The following is a 25,689-nucleotide window of genomic DNA, read 5'->3' on the forward strand; positions in this document are numbered from 1 at the left end:
CAGTAAAGAAGGAACAGGACATCAGGTGCAGCTGCTCTAAGATGGGTAGGTACAGGGTGCCGTGAGAACGCAGGAGAGTGGACAGGCACAGAGGCAGTACACAACATAGCTCAAATGCCACCTCCTTGCAAGAGTCAGTAGATTTAGTCCGATTGACAAACTGTAGGAAAGGCCATGCAGTCAAAAACAGCAGCAGTTATCATTTGGGGGGTGAAAGTCAACAAGGAATCAGAGTACGTTTATTTAACTAAAGATTCAGGAAAATCATCTATTATAACTAAACACAATTCACATGGCACATCAAGTATCATGTCTGATTATAAAGTAAGGAGATGAATTAAACACACACACACCCCTAGGAACTGCTATATCCAGATAAATACCGTCTTTTGAATTAATGATCTTGAGACATTTATTCCAGGAACAACTCTGGAAACTCTCACTCTATGTCAAAATGTTCAACACCTGAAGAGCTTGAACACACACCTTATCACCAGATTTCTTGCCATAAATTTGCCAAAAACGAAATCCATGCAGTAACACCAGATATTATCAATACTGCTACACAATGAGATAGGTACAAGGATTTTCACTGCATCGTGGCTTGAAATGATAAAAACTGAAAAAGAACCCAAAAGTCTATCCACAGGAGGATGACAAAACAATGTGATGGGAGCTATGAGGACAGACACCAAAATGCTGACTGTGATTAACTCTGCAGAGGGGAGTGGCACCAGTGAGTGTGGGGAACAAAATCCTGTAGCACTGGCACCTTTTCAATGAGAATTTAATCATACAACTAATACACAAGCACAAACCAAAAATATAAATGTGCTAACAGATTCCAGATTCAATTTTTTAAAAATTCGATGTTTTTAGCAACAGCAACAACACTGGATGAAACACATACTCCCTCAAAATGACTACTATGGAAAGAATACTTTCACTGAAATGTACAGAATAATATTTTTATCAGGTTTTTTTTAGACGTCAAATTGCATCTATTTGCAGCCATTAGCGTTCCAGAGCCGTGTTCCATGGGAAAACTGGTGTCAACATCCCTTTAAAGATGGCAATTCCTTAGCCAAGGCAAAGAACTAGAACTGCGACTCCAGACAGAACGCTAAATGCAGGAACAGGCAAGCGGAGTCCCATTTCTGAACTTAATTAATAGCACAAGCATAACAAGAAAAACCAAAGTGGAATTTTAAAATGCCTATTCCTGGGCTGTTTCAGACTTCAAAGTCCAATAACAGTTTACAACAGCAACTCTTTAATTGAAAGCTTTTTGTAGGACAGTAAAAGGTATGTTCTACCATACAACAATGTCCTTCTTACTGAAATTAAAGAATATTTCCGTCTACAACTGGTCAATAGGAGGTAAAAGGAAAACAATGAAGCAACTTCTGGCATTGTTAAAAAAAAAAAAAAGACTGAAATACTGGAAAACTTCAACACTAAGAATTGCTTTCTAGTCTACATCAAAATTTGGATTTTCATGTTTTGTCATCATGTGAGATAATGCAAAAATCATCTAAGTGAAGCCTGGGTTCTGCTGTATATAAAAAATTAAGCAGGATAGCATGACCATCACTCAACACGACATAATTTCTCTTGGAAAGAACCAAATGGAAACGCATATACTTGAGACATTATTCTAAAGAACAGGGAAAGAAAAGGAGGATAAAATGTCAATGTTTGGTCAACCACAATGTTTTCAATTCTCTTCTAGAATTTCATTCTCTCACCAAATCCCAAGTAAGTCAAAACGCAAAGCATCTAACAGAAAGAAATTTCAGACCCTTTAATTGCCTGTTCAAAGGAATATATCTTTATTTTGTTCATTATCTTCTCTACTTTCATATCCTTTCCATACTCTCATGAACATGAATTTAGAAAGGCGAATATCAAGTGAACAACCGGAAAATATCCGTGATGTTCAAATCCTTCTGTTATACACCACCCGCCAATAGTAGTTGCATCTTAGGGTACAGGACTATGAAAAAAGTTCATCACTTATGGAATTCTATAATTGTAACAGCTAATATTTCACTCTTCCTATGAAGTCAGGAAGACATTCTAATACATGTTACACACTGTGCGAAAACCTTAGAATCACTGGGAAAGAACTCTTACAATGGACACATATGCCAAGTGTTAACCAGCATCGACAGTCTCAACTTTAAACAAGAGTCCAAGGAAAATATAACTCCTCTTTAAAACCCAAAGCAGAGAAATGCCAGCTGCATTCAGTGACCAAAGTCCTACTATATAATTTCTGAAATCACCAGAAACTCTTACCCTATTTGTCCATTCTACCTGATGTCAGTTCATAGCATCCCAATGTGAGAAGTTCCTTAGGAATTTTAAGAAAAACAAACAAAAAATCCTCTTTCTTTACTTTGGATTCTAGAGATCATGTAGTCTCATTCACCTACATTTCAAATGATAAAACTGTAGCCTAGAGAGGTGATATAACTTGCCTACGTGTCATAGTGTCAAGCATTAGAAGGTAAAATCCTCAAAATTCCAACACTCTTCCAATGTCACCCACAGATACTGTTTCTGGATCTCTGTCTGAACATCCATGAGTTCACGTAAAAGAATCTTAAGCAGCATAAGGCAGCTCCCATTCTTGAGGAATTAGTATTTTTGTTGGACTTTAGAGATAACATGAAAGGCAAGCCATTTTCTAATTTTTATTATTAAGTAGAAAAGAGAGACATTTGGAAAGAAAGGGATTTTTAACTCAGCCCAGAAATACAGGTACCATTTTAGATACATAGAGAGGAAATGGTTCTAGGATAGAATATGACCCACGTCCATAGGTTTTTTCACATGAGCCAATCCCCGCTGCTCATTTCCATGGCCATGAAGTCAGCTCTCATCAAAGGAAGCATGAAATGAATCACCATAAATCCTCTACAGCCACAGGGAAAAGTCAAAGCGAGCAGTTTAACAAACCCTTAGCAGTTACATCCTTGAATGCTAAGGACAATACATTACCCTTAAAGGTGTTGCAATAACTATGTATCAGCCAATGAAGAATTTTATCACTGCCTCCACCTTATGATTTTCTTTCCCCTTCATAGTTATTCCTCTGACCACCCACCACTCAACAATAAGATTTAAAAAGTAAAGCATTTAATTACTATCTGTGACCCAGGAAAATTAAAACCCACAGTATACTAACAGGATACTTCAGCTTTGTCTAGATCTGCAATGCCATCTGAAAGATGATGGTTTATTTCTAATATAAAATGGTTACAGCAAAAACATCTGAACAAAAGGGACATTAAAAAGGGACATTACAGGTAATTCAGAATCCTTTCCAACTCTTCCTGAAACAGATACTCACCATGGTTCAACTTAAAGTACTACATATGACTCTCAAAACATGAAATATATTCCTTTTCAAAGACTGTCAAAACTGTACATTTCCTAACTATGCTAGATACTAGATTTTGGCTATTCATACATTTTCACTGAGAAATAAGCAAAGTGGTTTCCCAAGGGAGAAAATATTTCACTAGAAAAAAAAATTATTATTATTTGGTCTTGTCCCATCAATATAAACAGACATTTATGTAGCTAAGATTTAAGTGGCTAGAACAATTTCTAAGGCTCAGCACTTTTTACCTCTTCTCTTTCTCCCTTCATTTTTATAGCTACAAAGGAAACTGTCAAGATTCATTTCTGGCTACAGAGATGGGGAAGCCCAGTTCCGTATAACACAATCGTTGCACAGTTCTAAAAGCTCTTCGTCGAGTTTTTTTCAAAGTTCAAGTTAAAAAACAGAAGTTCATTTTCACTTTGGAAATCAAACTTGAAAGAAAAATGTGACCTCCCAGAATTTAGTTCCTTCCAAGGAACTCCCTCAAGGACATAAATTGTTAAGACATGGCCACTTGGGGAAAACATTTTCAAGTCTTGTTTGACAGGCGAAGCTACATGGGAGTTGACAGGAGTACTTTTTTTTAACAAGCTCTAGTCTGTCTTTTCTTTACATGTTCAAGATGATTTAAAAACATGTACTTTACCAAAAGCTTGCTGGATTCTATAAACAATTCAGATCCTTTTCCAGAGAATGCTGAGTGGAAGTGGAAAGGATCTTTAATGCTTTACATATTGTTTATTTTAAACACACACACACACACACAATCTTCGAACAGAAATCAAATGTAAATGCATGCTCATATAAAACTGGTAAGTAAAAGCAAAAAAATAAGGATTATAATAAGTGGGTTTTTGAAACTGATAAAACTGCTGACCCGCATCCATTTAAACTCTCCTAGAAAAAGAGGCACTAAAAGCAGCTACCTATTACAAACACTCAGCCTGAAATGCTCTGCATATAGTTGCCAATTGCCCCACATGAACCTGCAAGGCTGCTGGTGGCTTCGCCTTCCCAGACCCCGCCTGAACCTCTCAACTGTAATGAGTGCCCACAGCCAAGATCCTGCTAAACAAGCACAAGACCTAAAACGTGCTCAGTCGCATACACCTATGCACCCTGGAAGCCACCCTACCCTCTGCTTCCAAAGCTGTATAACGCACACATCCTGCTATCACAAAACCATAAAGTCTACCTTCCCTCCCCTCCAAAATGGAATTTGGAGGCCTGATTCAAACCATTCATGCTATAGATGAAGCCAGTGTCACACAGCTTAGGGAAAGGGTTCGGAGGACAGAAGAATGTGATCTTGTATCCTGGTTGCCATTTATAATCCATTTTCCCACAGCAAATTCTCATGTGATGATTAGACCCTGTGGCACTGTAGGTCTGGGTATCTATATTTCAGGTTGAACAGGCTTTCGGGGGTTGCCCTGTGTCCTGAGCCTGGTCATGCTTTGGAAACATGGTTTGTAAGAGGAAATGTATTACAAGTTCAAAACAACTTACAAATTAACTTTTGTAACTTGATAGGTTTCTAAATTAGAGATTATGTGTGTAATAAAAACAACTCATTGGAACTCAACAAACCAAAACCCCTAACTAACTTCATTTTATCTGATCCCAGTTTGAAAAGAGGAAAATGACATCAAAACTCATATCAAAATGTAACCAAAACACTATTTTTAGAGAACATGCTGAATAAATTTAATCCAATATTCTAGGCCTTCAGAACTGAATTATCGTGATATCCAAAACAATGATCTTAAAGTCCCACAATCAACCCAATTATCAAACCTAATTATCAGCTATCGAGAAAACTAAATCAACCAGAACACAATTAACCAGAACACTCATCAGGAAACTTTACACTATTAGGGTCCAAACAAATAATTAAGTCCAAAGTCTTAACTTTATTTACACTGCAATTTTGAAATACACTCAGAAAAAAGAAGTTAAAAGTTTTTTAAAAATAGTAAGGGCGGGGCTTCCCTGGTGGCGCAGTGGTTGAGAGTCCGCCTGCCGAGGCAGGAGACACGGGTTCGTGCCCTGGTCTGGGAAGATCCCACATGCCGCGGAGCGGCTAGGCCTATGAGCCATGGCCTCTGAGCCTGCGCGTCCGGAGCCTGTGCTCCACAACAGGAGAGGCCACAACAGCGAGAGGCCCGCGTACCGCCAAAAAAAAAAGAAAAAATAGTAAGGGCCAATCCAAAGTACCTATCAGCTAATATTTCTTGTTTGTATGGGCCAGGCACTGTTCTATATATCTCATTTTATCCACACAACTACCACTAACACAATACCCATTTTACCAAGGAGAAAACACAGCACAGAGAGGTTAAGTAATTTATTCAAGGTCACACAGCCTGTCTCTTTACTAGGCTCTGCAGCCATTATCAAACTGCTTCAATTATCTTTGACCTCTCCAAATTACAGTGGATTATACTGTACTAACAGCTAATTTATGGACAGCTTATGTAAATAAGAAAATAATCAATGGAAAGGCTGAATTATATTGGGTAAAGCAAAATAGGATTCCACCACCAGCAACAGAACACCAAGTACTCAATACGTTTATGCTTGTATATTTTTCTCACATTTATTCAAACTTGTAAGTCCCATCCACAAGTAAAATTTCCCATGTCTGCCTCAAGTTTTCCTAGTTACGTTTTTTCGTTAGGAGGCACTCACTAAAATATCGAAATGGGGGTTTTATGTAATCAGTATTTAGAAAGAATAATCCTCTCCCTTCAGATTTTGTTTAGAAACTGTGTCCCTACCCTACGATTGTGGTGAGTCACCTCCCTGCTCTCTAGATGCTGTTTAAAGTTCCTGGGAAAAGGGAAATCAGAGAGGCTGCCCTTAGCCCTGAGGACGATGAGCAAGCCCAGGGGGCAGGTTATTAATCTCCAAAGAGCCGAAGGCCAGCTAGCCCGTGTGCCTCTGAGGCACAGACTGGCAGGGTTCCGAGACTCTTAAGGCAAGACTCCCATTGTATGGTAATGAAGTGCGCGTTCATAAACCCGAACTGCCCCGGCGGAGGCGCAAGCTTGGTAAAGGGCCCTCTGGGGATTCAGCTTCTGCAGCCCCAGTCACTGCCCCAAGCACAGCGCAGGTCTCTAAGATTCACTCCTCTGGCCCCGGGCCAGCTGATACTGCAGACAGTGGTTCTCAAACTCCAGCAACAGAATCACCTGGAGGGCTGTTGGCAGCACATTGCTGAGCCCACCCACATGGATTGACTTAGTAGGCCTGGGGTGGAGGCCAAGATTTTGCATTTCGAGCAAGTTCACAGGATATGCCGATGCTCCTGGCCCAGGAATCACACTCTGAGAACTGCTGATTTAAGTTAATGGTTATGGATCCCAATTTCCATGGCCGCCGCCACCAGCAAGCACCACGCGGTTAAAGGTATTTTCCATTAACACAGGTAAATGTGCTAGAGAGTGGAGTATCAACCAGCTAGTCTCCTCCTCCATCACTAACAAGGAAACTAAGCCATTTCCTTGAGGTATAGGCTTGAGATAGCATGTTACAGTGTCACAGTATTTAAATACAGCAGGCTTAGGGAGAGAAGGGAAAGGCAAGAAGAGAATTTGCCCACTTAACATAGCACTAAATAAAAATAAGCCTGGGGCTTCCCTGGTGGCGCAACGGTTGAGAGTCTGCCTGCCGATGCAGGGGACGCGAGTTCGTGCCCCGGTCCGGGAAGATCCCACATGCCGTGGTAGAGGCTGGGCCCGTGAGCCATGGCCGCTGAGCCTGCGCATCCGGAGCCTGTGCTCCGCAACGGGAGAGGCCACAACAGTGGGAGGCCCGCGTTCCACAAAAAAAAAAAGCCTGAAATTGAATTTGTTCCTATATCACCTCTCTTCTGACACTGATCATGAATATCTGGCAAAAGAAAAGAGACCAGAAGATGGGACGCATTAACAAAAAGACTTTGTATTTAGAGACGAGAGCACCTTTCATCAGCGCAGCTCAAACAACCAGCCAAACTTTATTAATTCTCTACAGATTCACAAGAGCACTGTCACATGGGCTGCTAATTCACCTCCATGGGTCATGCCACTGGGCTAGTGGCAAAATGATGAAAAATAACCAGAATAAAATAGAAAATACCTATCAACCCCTAGGCATATTCAGAAATTTTTCAATATTAAAATGAACTTAAAAGTTCACAAAAATTAACTAAAATTAAAAAAATGTTTAAACACAGAACTCACCTATACCATATTTTGTCTCTACCACTTACCAGTTCTGTGACCTTGGGCAAATTACCTTACCTCTGTGCCCCTCAGTAAAGTCGGGGTGGTAATGTCTCTCTTACACAGTTTTTATGAGGATTAATGAAACTGGCCCACAGTAAGTAGCCTACAAATGTCATCCCATCAATGTTAACCTAAATACTTATTATTAAACGGACTGGGCAATTTACAAGCAATATATTTAGATTATGTGAAATGTACTAATGGCACTCAAAGACATTTCTCCCACCCATTACACACCTTCATCCCCTGCCACCCTTAACCCTAGGAAGCACCAGGAGAACAACAACAAAAAATTCTGTCTGCTTGATAACTTGTGTGAACACACAGACCCCTGGGAACATCATAAGGACTTCACTTGGGAGCCAAAGCAAAGTAAGAGATTGTCAGAGAGATGCACCCCAATGCTTCTCCTATTTAAAACAGCCTCTGGATGTCAATGACCTGGGGGAAATTCTCACAATATAAGCTAGGTTTTAAAGGATCAGGACAAAAAATTATATAGCGACAGTGATGTTCCCCGTTCTGTTAAAAATGCTATCTATTGCTATACTTATAGATAGATCCATACATATTTATTAACCAGGAAAAAAAAAGAGGAAATGGACACTCCCTAGGTTGTAATACTTTTTTCTTCTTTATAGTCTCTGTACTTTACAGGTTTGAAATATATGATGAATATACATTATAATTTTATAATCAGAACTATTTGATGACATACTTTGCAAGGCTGAAAGCTTTTTAATGTACTTTTATTTACACAAAACTACACGGTAGGCTGTGTAATTCAATGATTAAGTTTCTGAGTCTACACTCATGAATAATGTTTAAGTTAGTCATTTCTGTACTAATTCAGTACCAACCTTTGGTCTTAAGCAGGCTGACAACCAGGAAAAAAGTAACTCAAATGTCCATAGTTGCTTCATTCAAATGTCCATGAGTGTCACTCCGCAGTGCACTCTGCACTCAAGGTAGATATAACCAAGACAGTGAAGTTAAAAATACCAAGAAAACCTCCAGATCATATGCATTTGTTTAGCTAATGAAGTCACTATCTCAGAGTAAAACATTCCACACTAAAATTCAAATGCAGCCCTATATCAGTAATAGTCCCCTCCCACATCAGGAAGTAATTCACATGCAGCACGCTGGATATCCAGATAAAAGGCAGAAAATGCCCACTTTTAAATAAACTCAACTTACACTGGGTTCTTACAAACATTTAACAGAAGCCCCTCCTCCCTTTTCCTTTGTTAATACAGGAAAAGATTAATCATCTCTTGGGAAGCTCATATTTTAAATGTATCTAAATCAAAGCACTGGCAATAAAAAACATTTAAGAAGGTGCTTAGATTAACAATCCATTTCAAGGTTAATTAATCTTGTGTTTCCCAAATCAACTGCATTCTCTGACAACAAAAAAAAAAGAGTTAACTTCGATTTTACAAATAAAAAAGAAACCGGCTTAAAAGACATACAGAAAAATAATGAAAATAATCACTTTGGATCACATATACAAATAAAGAAAGGCAATAGGACAATCCAGAAATTATATATCGATAGATAGCAAATGAAAGGAAAATAACATAAATTAACCTTTTTATGTTTGCATGAAGAAATTCTGGAAGAATACAGAGAAGTTAATAAAGTGGTTATTCTAGTGCAGTGGAGGAGGACAAGGCAGAAAGGGGACAGAAGCAGGAGTGAGACTTTTCAATGCATAACTTTGTATATATTTTTTTCAACAATGTAACTGTACTGCCTATTCAATAAATGAAATGAAAAGTTATGCTAAGATTATTTGGAATGCATCATGATTTTCCACCAACCTGAGCCCTCATATAATGCAGAAGTAAAGAATCCCAGCTGTAGAGTCAGGCTACCTGGAGCTCCCTGACATGCCACCAGCTAGCTAAGTACAGCTGGAACATCTTGAGAGAGGGAAGGCGGCTCCCTTGCCTAGATGGTGGTCACAGCAGCCAGACCATCCGCGGGGAAATGGCAGAGCGCCTCAACGGTCGTTCTCAGATGCCAACGTAAGTCAGGCATGAGTTGGCTGTGCACAGCATAGCCTCCACTGAACTCGATTTCCTTTGCTATACATGGTGCTCTCTGAGTCCACAGAACATTTCATCGGATGTCTAATATAGCCACGTAGCAAGCCCCCATTTCATTCTACCATGTGTTACTGCCGTTTTAATCAGCCAGTTACTGCACAATTCTCCACACAGTACTTTACCAGCTTTTAATCTGAAGGGGTAAAAAGTAGAGGAAAAGAACAAGAGAGGATTTCCCTGCAGAATAACCAGAAACAGTTGTTTGTTCTCCCCAAGCAAGACACTGCTTTCCTCTGGGGGTGTGGGTGGGTAATTTCTTGTGAAACAAATCAGAAGAATAAGTGAAAATAAAAGAATACTAATGGAAGAAAATTCCCACCATCCCACAGGGGACAAGAAAAATCTTATTCCAGAAGGGAGGAAATAATGTCGTCAATAATGGTTAATTCCTTAATATTTACTTACATATTGAATCATTGACACCATATGGTAAAGTACCTGAAGGAGGACCCTGTTCCTCTTGTACCCCTCACAACTCAGCACTAGCAGAATAACCCCAAATACACTTCATGAATGGAGGACTAGCCCGCCATCTTCAATGGACCAGATTCCTAACACGTAACACAGACTGGTGTTTCCAAAAACTCGGTTAATCAGAATCACCTGGGGGTACTTGTCAGCCAGGCATGTTCCTGGCCTCACCCCAGACTTGCTGACTCAGAGTCTCCAGAATCTCTGGGAATTTGTTTTTAAACAGAGCCCAGGTGCATTTCTGATAACTCAGAAAGTGTGGGAAACACGAGCTGAATGAAATAGTGCTAACAACTGCTCTGTGTCCCAAGATGCCCAGGGAAAGCTGAGGTCTGAGCAGCTCCCCTCAAGTTCTGAGTGGGGACGTGAAATCAGGTAGGAGCAGGGTTTAGGTGCTGACAGCTCCCTGGGCATCTGGGGTAAAGGGGACGCTCTTAGAGCTAAGCACCCAGTGGGAGCTGAGCTGGGTCTGCAGTTGCTACAAGGAGAAAGGAGGAAATGGAGGTGAAGAGGGCTCTCAGACATCCTCATAGAGGCCCCGGGAGAAAAGGCTCGCTCCTCCAACCCCAGCTCCACGGGCCAGACCCCTGGGAGGCAGAAAGAAACCACCACCCTTCCCAGCTTCCTGTCAGGAACCACATGTACTTTAAGATCCTGGGCAGAACTCTCTGGTTTTCAAATGAGAAGTATCTGTATGTTTATCTCTGACCAAAGCTTCATCTTCTAGGCTTCAGTAAGTGGCCTCAGACGGACTGGGCCACCTGCAGTAGTATGTGAACATCCATGTACCCTCATATGCTAACTCAGCCTTCACTGTCATCAAAACAACAGCAAAGGCTAAATACACATTAGCTGTGTGCCAAGCACTGTGCTAAGTACTTCAGAGGCATGTCTCACATTTCTTGGCTATATGCTAACAGTTTGAGAGGTTTCAAAACCAAAAAAGAAGGAAAAGGGAGAAGATCAAAAGACTTAGAGTTTCCCCCAGTCCGCCCCCACTAGAGACTTGCCAGGTTCCTGCCATATCCTCTTAGCATCAGCTTTCCTCATCTGAGTACAAAATACCATGACTTGAGGAGAGACAGTACCACAGAATGGTTAGGACAGGCTCTGGACACAGGTCTGCCTGGGTTCAAATCCCAGCTCTGTTGCTTACTAAGCTGTGAATGTAGACAAACGAATTATTTGTGGCTTAGCTGCATCACCTGTCAAACAGAAATAATAATGGTACCCATTTCCTGGAGCTAGTGTACATAGTAAAGCGTCTGGCCTATAGCAAGTGCTCTGACATTAGCCGTCCTCACTATCAGACAGTACAAAGTTGCCGAAAAGACAGCCCAATACCAGAAACTGGAATTGTGCTGCTGCCTAGATACTGATACCACTAATGTCATTTTTTTGTTGGAGTGATGCTAAATGCTCTCACAGACATGTCATTTAATTCACAAGGAAAGGGACTGACGCTGGGACCTCCAGGGCCTTTTCTCAGAAGAGCCCTCATTCAAAAACAGATGCTCCATCTCTTTTGTTACATTTGTCTAAAGTGCTGCTAAGGCGTGCAGCACAAATGTAACATCCTCTACCACAACCGTAACATCATCCAGCACCATCCTGCTGATTTTGAACTTCAAATCTTGCAAAATTAATTCATTCCAGGATATAAACCAATTTGAGGAGAAACAGTTAAATAAATAAGTTACTAGGTGCTTAGGTGCAAACCATTTTATTTTATACTTAAAATGTGATTTTTTAAAACATATTAAAATGATAGCTAGAGGAAAACACTGCGTTATTCTTCTCTGTTTCTAAATTTTCTTCCAAAATATTAAGACTCTCAAAGATCTCTCTCCTATTATGTAAGTTTTTTCATTTGCCAGTCCCAATCCTAACACAATACATACAGGTGAAATTTTAATACTGGCTCTTTCTCTCATATAGCAGAAAACTAGGTAGTTGCTAAATAAATCATTTCAACCTAAATGTAGATAGCTTTTTTTTTTTCCGCGCTATGTGGGCCTCTCACTGTGTGGCCTCTCCCGTTGCGGAGCACAGGCTCCGGACGCGCAGGCTCAGCGGCCATGGCTCACGGGCCCAGCCGCTCCGCGGCATGTGGGATCCTCCCAGACCGGGGCACAAACCCGTGTCCCCTGCATCGGCAGGCGGACTCTCGACCACTGCGCCACCAGGGAAATCCTAGGTAGCTTTTTAAACCAAGTAATTATAGTTTCAGTACCCAGGAGTCGAAAAGTAGATTGATGTTTCGGCTTAAACAATATATGCTCATAATTTTTTTCAAAAATAACTCTCTTTTTAAGAAATCTAACATATGGCAAATGCATTTAAACAGTTCTCTTTCCAAAATGATGTTATCACTTTTCAAAGATGAAGAGGAAGCTATGAATGGGCTGTGGGCAGGATACACGCAAATTTGAAACAAGTACCTACCTGATGTGTTTGGAAAATGACTAACCCCTCAAGATGTGAAGCTCCATGCACTCCACGTGGGTAAAATATGAGTTAAAGGAGTCCGTATGGTCATAAAGAATTGATTTTAGACACAAACACTTTTTTAGATGCCTAACGATAAGAATCAGAGAGAGATTACTGATCAAAGTTGTATTTACAAGGTCATCTGAGATACTACTATTACCAAATAGTAACCCCTCATTAGCATCTCAAAATGCCAAAATTGGAAAGGCCCATAGAGGTTATTTTAGACAAAGTCTCTATTTTACAGACAAGGAAAGGAGGTCTTGAATAAGTTACTCCAGATCTGCATTAGAAAATGGCAGAGGTGACGCCAGACTCACGTCTAACAATTCTCAACCCCATGAGCTTTTCCTGTCTATTTCAGCACTCCTCCAAGTCCTCTAAGAACACAAGGACACTTGTTAAGCCTACTGGAGACTCCGGCTCAACAAAGCTTTGGAAGGATCTGGGAATCCGTAACTTAAACGAGAGTTCCAGGCAGTTCCTAAGGTCAGGCAAGTATGGGAAACACTGCTTCATCTCCTGCGGCCTCCTGAACCTGAGGTGCAATCTGGCCGCTCAGCTGTCAGTTTCTAGTAATACATTTAGGGACCATCCAGGGATTAGAGGTTGGTGGAGGCCTCATTTCCACGCCAACATCCTCCCCAGCATGTGGTATGTTTCAATGAAAGCAAGTCTTATGCCAATGTCACCAGAAATAACAAACATTCATCAGCAGGCAGGCAGGCACAAGAACAATCACGCAACCTGCTCTCAAGAGTGCAGTGAAGTCTGTACTGTCTTCCCAACTCTGATAAGCACCTTGCATGAAAGATTCATTCTGAGAAAAAAGCAAAGATACCCTGACATCAGGACCAGCCAACCCTCTGGATGGGTCAGGAGAACATTCATTGTGACGTAGGACAATGCAGTTTGACACTTAAAGCACCACCCGGAAAGTATTAGGCTATAGTGTCTGCCTAATACAGACAATACAAACCCATACCTTGTTTATGCAAAAACAGTGCCCATATGATCTTTCTGCCAGCAAGCTATCTTGAATGCCATTTATCTCACCTATAAAAATTGTATACATTCTACCAAGGCCATCACGTATGGGTGCACATGCTGAGAACCACACCAACCCCACGGAAGCACAGTTAACATACACTAAGGTGTGAATGGTGCCCCTACAGTCGTGCAACACAACAAACCTCTCTGAACTTAGAACACTTCTGGAATCTAAGGGGGTGAAAAATCTGCTTTTCTGGAGCTATAAGGGAAAAAAGCCAGCAAATCATCTTTTCTCCAAATCTGTTTCGACAATTACATTTCGTATTCACCCAGGAAGCACTGTTAAGGTGAAGTTTGGGACTAGAAATCAGAAGACTCAATGTCTGTATATGTATACCTCTTACTAATTCCAGAACTTCCATTTCTTTGTCCATTAAACGGATATACTACAACCTGGCCTTCCTACCTCGCAAGAATTGAAAAACATTCTTTCAGTTATAAAAGTGCTACATAGTATAACGTTATTATTAATTATAAAAAGAAACAAATCACTCAGGGTTTAAAAATAATACAGGGCTGTTAGATTGAGTGTCTACTGATTTCTGCATAGAAAAGTCTGTTTCGAATATTTACAGAGCCAAGATGTAACTACCCAGATTTCTGGCCACTGTCACTATTCTTAATGGGAACTTATTTTGTCAGCAGAATTAACGACATTTGACTTTTATGGAAGTATACTCATAACCTTAAAGAGGCAGAAAGTTTACTTTTTCATCTGTTTTTAAAGTAATTCTCGGGACTTCCCTGGTAGCACAGTGGTTAAGAGTCTGCCTGCCAATGCAGGGGACATGGGTTCGATCCCTGGTCCGGGAAGATCCCACATTCCGCGGAGCAACTTAGCCCGTGTGTCACAACTACTGAGCCCGCGGGCCACAACTACTGAAGCCTGCACACCTAGAGAAGCCACCGCAATGAGAAGCCTGCACACTGCAACAAAGAGTAGCCCCCACTCACCGCAACTAGAGAAAGCCCATGCGCAGTAACAAAGACCCAACGCAGCCAAAAATAAGTAAACAAAATGTTCCCTTTAAAAAAATAAATAAAATAAATAAAATAAAGCAATTGTCTTGTTCATGCAGACTTGCAGCAGTCAGTATAACAGTCCCTCCCAAAGTTTTTTTTTTTTTTTTGCGGTACGCGGGCCTCCCACTGCTGTGGCCTCTCCCGTTGCGGAGCACAGGCTCCGGACGCGCAGGCTCAGCGGCCATGGCTCACGGGCCCAGCCGCTCCGCGGCATGTGGTATCCTCCCGGACCGGGGCACGAACTCGCGTCCCCTGCATCGGCAGGCGGACTCTCAACCACTGCGCCACCAGGGAAGCCCCCTCCCAAAGGTTTTTGTAGTTATTCTTCCTGACACTGAGCGCTAAGAAACTAAATATTAGTTCAGTTCAAATATCGATTGAGCTGTCGCATTCCAGGCACTGTTTTAAACTTTGGAAAAACAAAGATGCAGCCATCCTTGACCTCAGGAGCTTGCTACCTAGCAGAGGGGAGCAGAAATGAATAGAGGATTTCAGCCCACACTGGTAAATGTGGGGATGGAGGGACCGAACAGATGCCTATACTGGGTGCCATGGGAACCCTCCCTCCAACCTGGTGGTGTTGGGGGAAGCATTAGGGGAGTCTTTAAGGATAAGCAGGAGGGAAAAAATGATGTATGCTATCCCCAATTATAACAAAAAAAATTATTTTGGATGATTACCTATGAGATTTTGAGGAATGGCAAACTTGACTAAATACTTCTCAGAATTATTGAGGCAGGGCTGGCCCACAGGACTAAAATGCTGTTTCTGTATTGGAAAGATAAAAGTGTATACGTTTTTTAAACAGCTCCACTCACACCCGTGATTATAGCAGAGACCCATCAGGCAGTGAAACATACACTGCTGCTGCACTCTAGCTTCTGATAAACTGTTCAGTTCTGTTACTTGCTCCTTGGGAGACTCATTACAAGGTTTATCTGACAAGAAGGATGAAATTAAATGGTCATTGTCATCCTTGGGACTGTTTATGGAATGTATCTAAATTGTTCCCCATTCCCACGTAACCCTAAAAGGGGCAGGATATATGCAGTGGGACAGGAGGCGAGTCAATCAGGTCTGGGCTCCAGGCCCAGCTGTGCCATTAGCCCACCACCTAACCTGGGGCTAATCACTTCAACTCTCTTGGACCCGATTTCCTCCCTTGTTAAGAGTTAATGAAAGAGATGTCCTTTACGGGCAGTTTCAAGTCTAAAAGTCTACACGTCCATTGTAATGTAACATGTTATTCTCTAGACCTGCCTAAAAGGGGACCAAAATGACTTCAAAATGTAGCTTTTACACAGGAACAAGACATTAAAAAAAAAAAAGAATCCTAACAGAGTCTAAATAAGATGAATGCATGGTGTTTCAATGCGTCTCAGCATATAAAAAAGTTAAGTGAGTGAAGGTGAAAAACCACAAAAACACCATGTCTTTATAGTTCAGCTTTCTTCTCTATATGTGTACTTCTACTCTCAGACATAATTATATTCAATAAAAGCCTTCCTTCTCCATCATTAAAAAAAAGGATGAGCCAGGTTTTGCAGTATGAAATCAAAGCCAAAGACTCAAAGAAACTTGTGAAAAGTTTTGAAGTGAGTTACTTCAGTCACTAATTGGGACAACCTTAGTTAATTCAGGGAATTTGGGGGATTTTGACTATGAACCTTAGCTATTGGTGCATATGTATGAAGAGAAAAGTGATACGTTCAAATGTAAAACAAAACTGGCAAAAGAAAGAGTTCTTGACCTCCAGGGAGTTTTCTCTTGTCTTTCAGTTCCCACAATAGATCAGTTCACCTAGCAGTCAGATCTGCCTCATCACAGCATTCTTCAAGGGTGAAATTCTCCTTCACCTACACACAGACCCTCTACCCGGGAAAGGCATAGAAGCATCTAGTGATTACTGAGATGACAGTGACATTCCACTAAGACAGTATATCCTGATGCATGGGTCAGTATTCACATTAAGTAGATATATTCTTGTTATGTCCAACAACTTTATGAGACCATTTTGACTCCCCCCCCCCTTTCTAACTTTCTTTTTTGGTGGAGGAGGAATGGGGGGAACTCTCCCTGGTTGAGAACAGCCCACAACTTATAAGGATGTGTTGACAGCAATATCAGAGAGATGAACTGTAAAATGTAAAACCATCACATAACTTCACAACTTGGAGAAAGATGTATTACAGCAAACAATCTCACCAGTATTAAAGTACTAAAAACTTGAACTGTTCCAGTTGTAAAGTGGTAAAATATAGCTAAGCTTTTCTAGCAAGGATGAAAAAAAAAACGTAAACCAGCTATTCAAGATTGCATATGAAGTGATTCTAAGAGACAGTATTTCATCCAGAGCTGCTGAAATCTAGGCGTGTTTTACACCAACACCTCCCCTCCCACCCTGCAATTCATCAACCATCTCCACTTTACTCTTTACACTGAGGAATATGACCAAGTCCATGTACCAAAAGGGGAGAAACCACATAAACATCACACTGAAAGTTTCTCTACTTTGGGCCAACAGGAAATTCCAGTTACTTCATTCACTGGAGCTGGTTAAGCTGCTGAAATGAAATAGATGCTTGGAGAGATCACTACCTCAGGACAGAGACTTGATTTTCAGAGTTGCAGGAAGTTAGACAAAGACGAATGGGATGCTGAGTCTCACTATAAGGTCAAGGCTCCCTGAATTATAAAGAGCTGGTGGGTCAGTGAAGGGGCCGGGGGTCGGGAAGAGGCAAAAATTAGCACCAAAAAAGAAAACCCTGAACTAAAAGCGGACTTTTGTTTGTACTTAGGTAAGAGCACCGGTCAGAGAGGTGAATGCAGCCCCAACGCTCGCTGAGATCCTCAGATTTTCACAAACGGATCCTCCTGAAGTCTCAAGGACTAGAATCATCGTTAAGTCCATACCTATGTGGTACCCTGCTTCTGCAACAGACTACCTTTCCCGGACCCTTTTCCCACGACCTCGGCTCCTCCTCTGCCTACAGCGGCCCCGGGGCTCCTCTCAGCCCCCCACACAGACAAACAAGAGGGAAGGAGTGGACAGTGGGACGGGGCCAGCCCAATTCTCACACTCCATCAGGGCGCCCACTCCTTCGAGGCGGCCAGGAACCTTCGGAACCCGAGAGTGCCACACGCGCCCGCCACCTGCACGGCCGCCGGGTCTCGGGTCCCGCCGTCCCCACTCGAGAGCCCGACCCTCGCGCTGGGCCGGGGCTCCGGGGTTCCGCGCGGATGCCCGAGAGCCGGCTCGGGGCCGCCAGGGGGCGGGAGGGAGCAGCAGGCTGGGCGCCTCCCCGCCTCGTTCCCCTCCCCCGAGCCGCTTGCCACTCACGGATTTTCACTCGGCGGTGGTCGAGGCGCGCGGTCGCGGCGTGCAGGGCGTCGAGGCGGCGGTACAGCGCTGCGGTGCGGCGGCCCAGGGCGGCCGCCTGTCCCTCGAGCTCGCCGAAGATGTCCCCGGCGCAGCGCGACAGGTCGGCGAGTTGCTCCAGCAGGCAGACCAGGGCGTGCGAGCTGACCTGCTCCAGCGAGCGGAAGAGCGGCGCGCCCGCCGCCCCGGCCGCCTCCGGCTGGCGCAGCCGCGCGGTTTCCACGGTCCTCTGGTGGAAGGGCATGGCCGGGCCGGGCGGCGCAGGCGAGCGCGGCACTCAGTCCGGCCCCCGTCGGCACGGGGCGCCAGTCCGCATCCAACACAAAGAAAAGTCCGGGCGGCGGCGGGGCGCCGAGGGGGCAGCCGGGAGGCTCCTACCCGCCGGGGAGCGGAGAGGCGGGCGGGCGGGCCGGACCGACGGGCGGGCGGGCGGCGAGGAGGAGGAGCGGCGGCCGCCCGGGGAGCCGCGGGGAAGGGCTCCGGAGGGTCCCAGCGGCGGCCGCCTGGCGCCCGGCGGCGCCCTTCCAGCCGCCAGGGTTCCCGGGCCGCGCGGCCAAAGGAAGTTCGAGGAGCAGCTCCCGGGCTGGGGGCGCGGCGGGCGAGGCAGCGAGTGGAGACGCGAGTCCCGCTGAAGTTTGCAGGGAGGCAGGAAAGAGCCGGCGGCTCCTTCCCTCCCTCCCGATTGGAGAGGGAGGAGGAAGCGGGGGAAGTGCTGCCGACACCGGGCGAGAGGGAGGGGAGGCGAAAGAAAGGAAAGGGGGAGGAGAAAAGGGCCGGCCCGGGGAACCACCTGCGGCTCCCGCGGCCGCCGCTCCCAGCGCTCGCGGGGAGGTGGTGGCCCCGCGCCTGGACATACCCCGGCGGGCCGGGCACGGCCGCCCGGTCTGGGGGTTCCCACGTCGCCGCCCCACTTCCCGTCAAAGCCCCCCCGGCGGTTGGGCAGAGCCCTCGCCCGACCCCCGGCCCCCGCGCGGGGAGGGGTGGGGCGCCGCGGGGCGGAGGCACGAGGGCGGCGGCGGCGAGCCCAGCTCTGGTTGCTCACCTGCGCTTCTGCTCGCGGGGCCCGGGTCAGCGCGCCCCGCCCACCGGCGCCCCTCCGGGGCCTCTGTGGGTCTCCCTAGGCTCTCCCAGTCCCCCTCTGGAAGGCGGCCACGGCTTCCGGGCCGCTTCGGTGGATCTAAAAGAGGACCTCGTTAAATCGCCCAGTGGCCAGGGGTTCTGTAGCCGACTAGGAGTGCGCGCGTCCCAACTGGGGGGCGGGGAGGACTCTAAGGACTTCTTTTTGGAGGTGCTTCAAGTGAGTTTTTCTTAGCAAAATGGCTCCTCCTGTGGCTCCCTCCCCTCCATCGGAAGGGTCCTGGAGAAATGTGCTGAATCTGGGTTTCTTGCCCCAAGCATGTGAGAGAGAGAGAGGGTGAGTGAGTGTGTGCGTGTTGGGAAAGTGGGGAGCGGGGGTGGGTGGGTGGGGGGACGGGGGAGAGGGCAGACCAGAACCTAGAACCCTGAATTCGGTGCCTGGAAGACGTTTAAGCTAAATGCTATTGAGATCACGGTCATGGGACACCCCACTAACTCAAACCTTCTGGTTAGAAGTATTTGAGGAGACTGAGTCCAATACCCCGAAGCTAAAATCTCACTGGCCTCCTCGCTATGTTTGCTCAGCAATGGAATCTCGGTTCTTCGGTTTCTGCCCCCCAAGTGACCCGAATTGCTGTGCTGTTGGGTTGCAGTTTGGGAATCAGTCTCCCAGAGCTGTGCTGATTGTACTACAAAGTGGATTCCCTTTCTCTGGGAGACAGAAGAAGTGCAAGACAAACAGGCCTAAGGGAGCACCTTCAGATGAAAGTTAATAGAAATGGGTTTTGGTCTTTCCCTTGTACAGCTGATCATTTTTCACAATATGGGCAAATAACAGTCTCATAGATCACCCACTCTTGACAACCTGTGGGTTATTATGAGGCACAAAGGAACTGCTGCTGTCCCTGAAAAAAATGCTTTGAAATTTATGAAGCACCGTATAAACATCAGGTACCGTATAAAAGTGTGTGATTCTCTCAAGAAGTATTTGTTGAGCGCCTGTGTGTGAAGCCTGGCTAGAAAATTAAGATACAGTCAGCAAAGTTGGCTCCATCCCAGCCATCAGGGGGCTCCCGGTGCAGGGAACCAGAATTAACATTTTGAATTCACAAATAATTCACCTATTTATACAACTCAGTGGATTTTAGTATATTCAGTGTTATGCAAACATCACAATTTTAGAACATTTTAATCACCTCCTCCTCTATCCCCCCCTCCACCAAAAACACAGTTCTCTTCAATACTCACTCATCTTTTTGTTTCTATGTATCTGCCTCTTCTGGACATTTCATATAAAGGAAATTACACAATATGTGCCCCTTTGTGTCTATCTTCTTTTGCTTAGCATCCTGTTCTCCCAGTTCATCCATATTACACCCTATATAAGTGCTTCAGTTCCTTTTATGGCTGAATAATATTACATTGCATGGATATACCACATTCGTTTATTCATCCGTTGACGGACAGCTGAGTTTCCACTTTGGGGCTATTGTAAGTACTGCTGCTATGCACATTCATGTACAGGATTTTGTGTGGATATAGGCTTTCATTTCTGTTGCGTATACACCCAGGAGTAGAACTGATGTGTCACATGCTAATTATGTTTAACTTTTTGAGGAACTGCCAGACCATTTTCCAAAGCAGCTGCTCCACTTTACATTCCCACCAGCAGTGTACAAGGGTTCCAATTTTTCCACATCTTCACCAATACTTGATATTATCTTTTTAATTCTAGCCATCCTAATGGTTGTGAAGTGGTATCTCATTGTGGGTTTGATTTACATTTCCTTGAAAGCTAATGATTTGGAGCATCTTTTCATGTTCTTATTAGCCATTTGTTTCTCTTCTTTGTAATAAGATAGCATACATTTGTGGAGAAATGTCTGTTCAGAAATTTTGTCCATTTTTCAAAGACTGGATTATTGTCTTTTTGTTATTAAGGAGGAATAGGTCTTTACATAGTCTAGATACATGTCCTTTATCATGAATAACACTAACTGCTTCAGCAGACTGTTGTCGTTCAGCATTCATTAATTTGTGCATTCATCCTTCTCATCCCTTGAGACTGTCATCTTGGTCTGCAAAGAAATATGGTTTAATCACATAAACTAATATAAGGGGAGCAAGGACATTTTTGTTAATTTGTAATCCTGGGGCAATATGAATAGATTTTTTTTTTTCCTGCGGTACGCGGGCCTCTCACTGTTGTGGCCTCTCCCGTTGCGGAGCACAGGCTCCGGACGCACAGGCTCAGCGGCCAACGGGCCCAGCCGCTCCGCGGCATGTGGGATCTTCCTGGACCGGGGCACGAACCCGTGTCCCCTGCATCAGCAGGCGGACTCTCAAACACTGCGCCGCCAGGGAAGCCCTGAATAGAATTTTTTAATAAAATGATTTCAGTACTCCAGAAGCTGAATTTAAGCTCTCTACGTAACCAGAACATTGAATAAACATGATTTGTGGAGTGTACCCATAAAAGCAACTCAATTTTTGTTGCCTACCGCCCCATTAAAAATCAGTTCTTCCCCTTCCACTTAATGACAACTCAAGCAGTCCCATAACTATTTTGTTTTCTCTCAGGTAATTGAAAGTCCTGCTATTACTTAGAGATAAGACATGCTCTTATTTCAGTAATTAAAATCTTGCTCCTTCCCCAGCAGGGCTTTCTGTGGGCAGAAGTCAGGCAAAGGGCTTTGTCCTCCATCTCACCCTCCCCGGCCAGCTTGCTAACAGTCATGAGGGGAGGGAGGCGTGGGGCAGCAGGAAAGTTTATCCTGGGCTGGTACTCTGACAGAAAGGGCATCACACCCTCTGGGCCTGATGGACGTTTGAAGCCAAATCTTTCATGAACACTTTTGTGGCCCCTACTGGAAATGCTGGAACATACTTCCTGAGAGGCTGGCAAGGCTGGCAAGGAAGTCTCTCTAACTGCTTATTCTACCTCAGTCTTGGTTTTCCTTGAGTCCACTCCACACAGACTCTTGCTGTTGGGTCCTCTCAACTCTCCAGCAAGACCTTTTAGGCAGAATCCCTTTCAAAATGACCCCAAGCTGACCTTCCTACTGTGGACTCCCATATGGTCTCTGAGATTCACACATTTCTAGAAAGCTTATGGTTGAAAGGTAGAACAACTTCCTCCCAGACGTGGCCCTCTACTCTGCCCCATAGGATGCAGTACCTTCCTCAGGTGGGAATCTGGCACCATCCACTGTCAGCTTGGAGCCTACACCACGCTCTCAGAGGTTCTGAGAAAGTCCTCACCTGGCTTGGTGTTAGATGCCAGTGCCCCTACCCTTGCGGAATGAGGCCAAAACTCCCCAGGCAGCTCCATCCAAACAAATGCTCCTCCCAAAGCCCTCCCAACAGTAACCTCTTTTGTAGTCTCTGTCTGAATAGGTATCTCATCAGTCCTCAACCACTCAGTACTTTGAGATTTCCACCTTGTAGTCTCCATCCTAACTCATTTTGGTATCTGATAGCTGTCATCTCCTGGTGCATCAGTCACAACTTCCCCGTTAACATCCTGTAAAATAATATATATAACAGAAAAAACTATGCTAATTTATTCCAAGAAGAATTTAATGCCACCTACTAAGTTAAGGAAAGTAGGAAAAGAATCTCATTGGGAGAGAAGTGGTTTGGTGTGACATGCAGTTAGAAGGATGTGATGGGTAGGTAAAGATCTGAGGGTGGAATTCAGATAGGGTTTGGGAGCCATAGAGGTACTGCTTAAAGGTAATACTTAAATACATGAGAACAGATGTCCTAAGAGCTAATAGATGACTAACTGTAAGGATGGATGAGCAGAGAGCTAAGGTCCAAGTCAGGGAAAGGCCCCAGCCAGGGGGCAAGAGGAGAAGAAAGGAGATTGAAAGAAAACAGAGGAGGAAATCTGAGTGGTGGCTTTCACCAATCCCTAGGGTAGCGGAGCTTAAGACTGAAAAAGTGGCCAAAACGAGGCAGGTAGAGGTAAGTGGGGAAGGGGTTATTGGCAACCTTCAAAAGAACAATTCCATTATGACAGTGGGGGCAGAAGCCAGATATCAGTGATATGAATAGAGAGGATATAGAGAGGATATGTGTGTGTGTGTGTGTGTGTGTGTGTGTGTGTGTGTGTGTGTGTGTGGAACATTCATAGAGAAAACTGCCATGAAAAGAAGCTCAAAAATGGATTCAATAAGGCATTATTATCAAAACATTTTTCCCCTCAAAGTAGTGCTTGAAAACCAGGTCTGGCTCAAGATGGCGCTATGAAAACCAGGACACTTCCCATCCTAGTGGGCCGTCCTCCCCCTTTTCTACTGACAGAACTCACCTTGTGTACCAGTATGTCCAGCCTCTTGAGATGTCATAATCCTTCTGTCCCATCTTTGTTTGACAGTGAGTGGTCAGGTGTGACCCAACTCTAAGCCAATAAATTTTAAGGGGAAGTGGGAGCCTTCAAGAAATATTCACCTCCTTCATGAGAGGAGAAAGAAAAGAGAAGGCTCTCTCATTGTCGTCTCTCTGGTCAGACCGCTGCCTCCTGCCTTTGGATGCACTCTGATCATGATGGGATATCTGGAACTGCGGCAGGATCTTGAGACCATGAGACGCAACCCAGAAGAATGAAAGCCATCGTGCAAATACTGCACTTGCCCCATAAGGATGACCCCATATGCACTTAAGGGGTAAATCCTCGTGGTCTGGGGACCGGGAACATTAGCATCACTTGGAATCTCATTAGAACTACAGAATCACAGGCCCCAGATTGGCTGAGAATGGTTCAACAAGCTCCCCAGGTGAATCAGATGTATTGTAATATTTTAGTTTGAAAAGCACTAAACTGTTGGTTGGATTTTTCTGTTACTTCAGTTGAATATGTAGTAATTTATGAGGGGAAGAAGTGGTGGGTGATCAAGGGATTGAAGATTCTGGAGAGAATTAAGTGAACATGGAAGGATGAGACCAAGAATACAAATGAAGTTGCCAGATGGCCTAGATCTCAGTAAGACGGGAGCAAAAACCATCCATTTGGAGGGGATATGAGAAAGGAAATGTGCGGGGCTTCCCTGGTGGCGCAGTGGTTGAGAGTCCGCCTGCCGATGCAGGGGACACGGGTTCGTGTCCCGGTCTGGGAGGACCCCACATGCCGCGGAGCAGCTGGGCCCGTGAGCCATGGCCGCTGAGCCTGCGCGTCTGGAGCCTGTGCTCCGCAACGGGAGAGGCCACAACAGTGAGAGGCCCGCGTACCGCAAAATAAATAAATACATAAATAAAAAAAGAAAGGAAATGTAGGGAGTTTCTTAGCAACTCAACAAGTGGAGAATACAAGAATTACTGAATGACAGCTCAGGTGAGTTGGATGGCTTGAGTAAGAGGTACGTGGATCTAACTTTTCTGCAGTCTAGAAGCTGCAGAACAGAGAGAGCAGACGGTTGCAAATTAACACAGTGGGAACTTCAGGGGGATCAAGGTCACAGTGAAGATCATCATTAAAAGGCTGTCTGTGGAGTATGAGGTGGATTGGAGAACGTGGCGGACAAACATAAGTAAATGGCCTGAGTTCGAGGGGAGAGTTTCCAGCATGCAGTCCTGGGAAGGCCCAGAACTTCACGGAATGGGCCTGAAGTGGCTGCAGGGGAATATCAGAAAAAATAGGCAAGAACGTGGTGATTAGAGAAGGGGGCACCAGATACGAAATCTCAGAGATAGAACGACGACTTATGGTTATGTGAATGGAAAAAAGAAATGTTCTTAATGACAAAGGAAAGCAAACTGCATCAACCAACTAGGGGATGTACAGTTGATGTCTTCTTGATAATTATCCAAAAGGTAAAAATTAAAATCTGCCTTTAATGGAAATAAAATATTTATCCCATTTGAAACAAAATATTTTCTACAGTGCTCAATAAATCTTTTTTGTCCCTCTAGTAGTCAGTAAATCTTATCAAAAAGGACTCAAACGTTACATGATAATAGATACGGGTTTCACCTCAGGGTTTATGATAAAAATGGACACCAACTATATCCATTTCCTCAGGCTGCCATAACAAATTACAAACTGGATGGCTTAAAACATCAGAAACGTATTGTCTCACTATTCTGGAAGCTAGAAATACGAAATCAAGGTGTCAGCAGGGCCCTGCTCCCTCTGAAACCTGTCAAGGAGAATCCTTTCTTGTTTCTGGTATTTGCCAACAGTCTCTGGTGTTTCTTGGCTTAGAGGTGGTGCATCAGTCCAGTCCCTGCCTCTGTTGTCCCATGGCCACATTCTCCCCACATGCCTCTGTCTCTGTGTCTCTACCCTTCCTATAAGGACACCAGTCATACTGGATTAAGGGCCCACCCTACTCCAGTAAGACTTCATCTTAACTTATTACATCTGCCAAGATCCTACTGCCAAGGAAGGTCACAGTGTGAGGTGCTGGGGGCTAG

The 25,689-nt window shown here is 44.3% G+C and overlaps 1 protein-coding gene across 1 annotated transcript in view; it reads right to left on the reverse strand.

Moving 5' to 3' along the window:
- Nucleotides 1-18,559, reverse strand: part of NHSL1 (NHS like 1) — a 237,202-nt gene extending 218,643 nt beyond the window's left edge. The window contains exon 1 of the mRNA XM_029223503.1: nt 18,157-18,559. Within this exon, the coding sequence (XP_029079336.1) occupies nt 18,157-18,439 (283 nt within the window). The 5' untranslated portion in view covers nt 18,440-18,559. The remainder of the gene's footprint in view (nt 1-18,156) is intronic.
- Between the last annotated feature and the right edge of the window lie 7,130 nt (nt 18,560-25,689).

This window comes from Monodon monoceros, unplaced genomic scaffold (assembly GCF_005190385.1).
Source record: "Monodon monoceros isolate NGI ecotype Baffin Bay Population unplaced genomic scaffold, NGI_Narwhal_1 Super_Scaffold_15, whole genome shotgun sequence".
NCBI lineage: Eukaryota > Metazoa > Chordata > Mammalia > Artiodactyla > Monodontidae > Monodon > Monodon monoceros.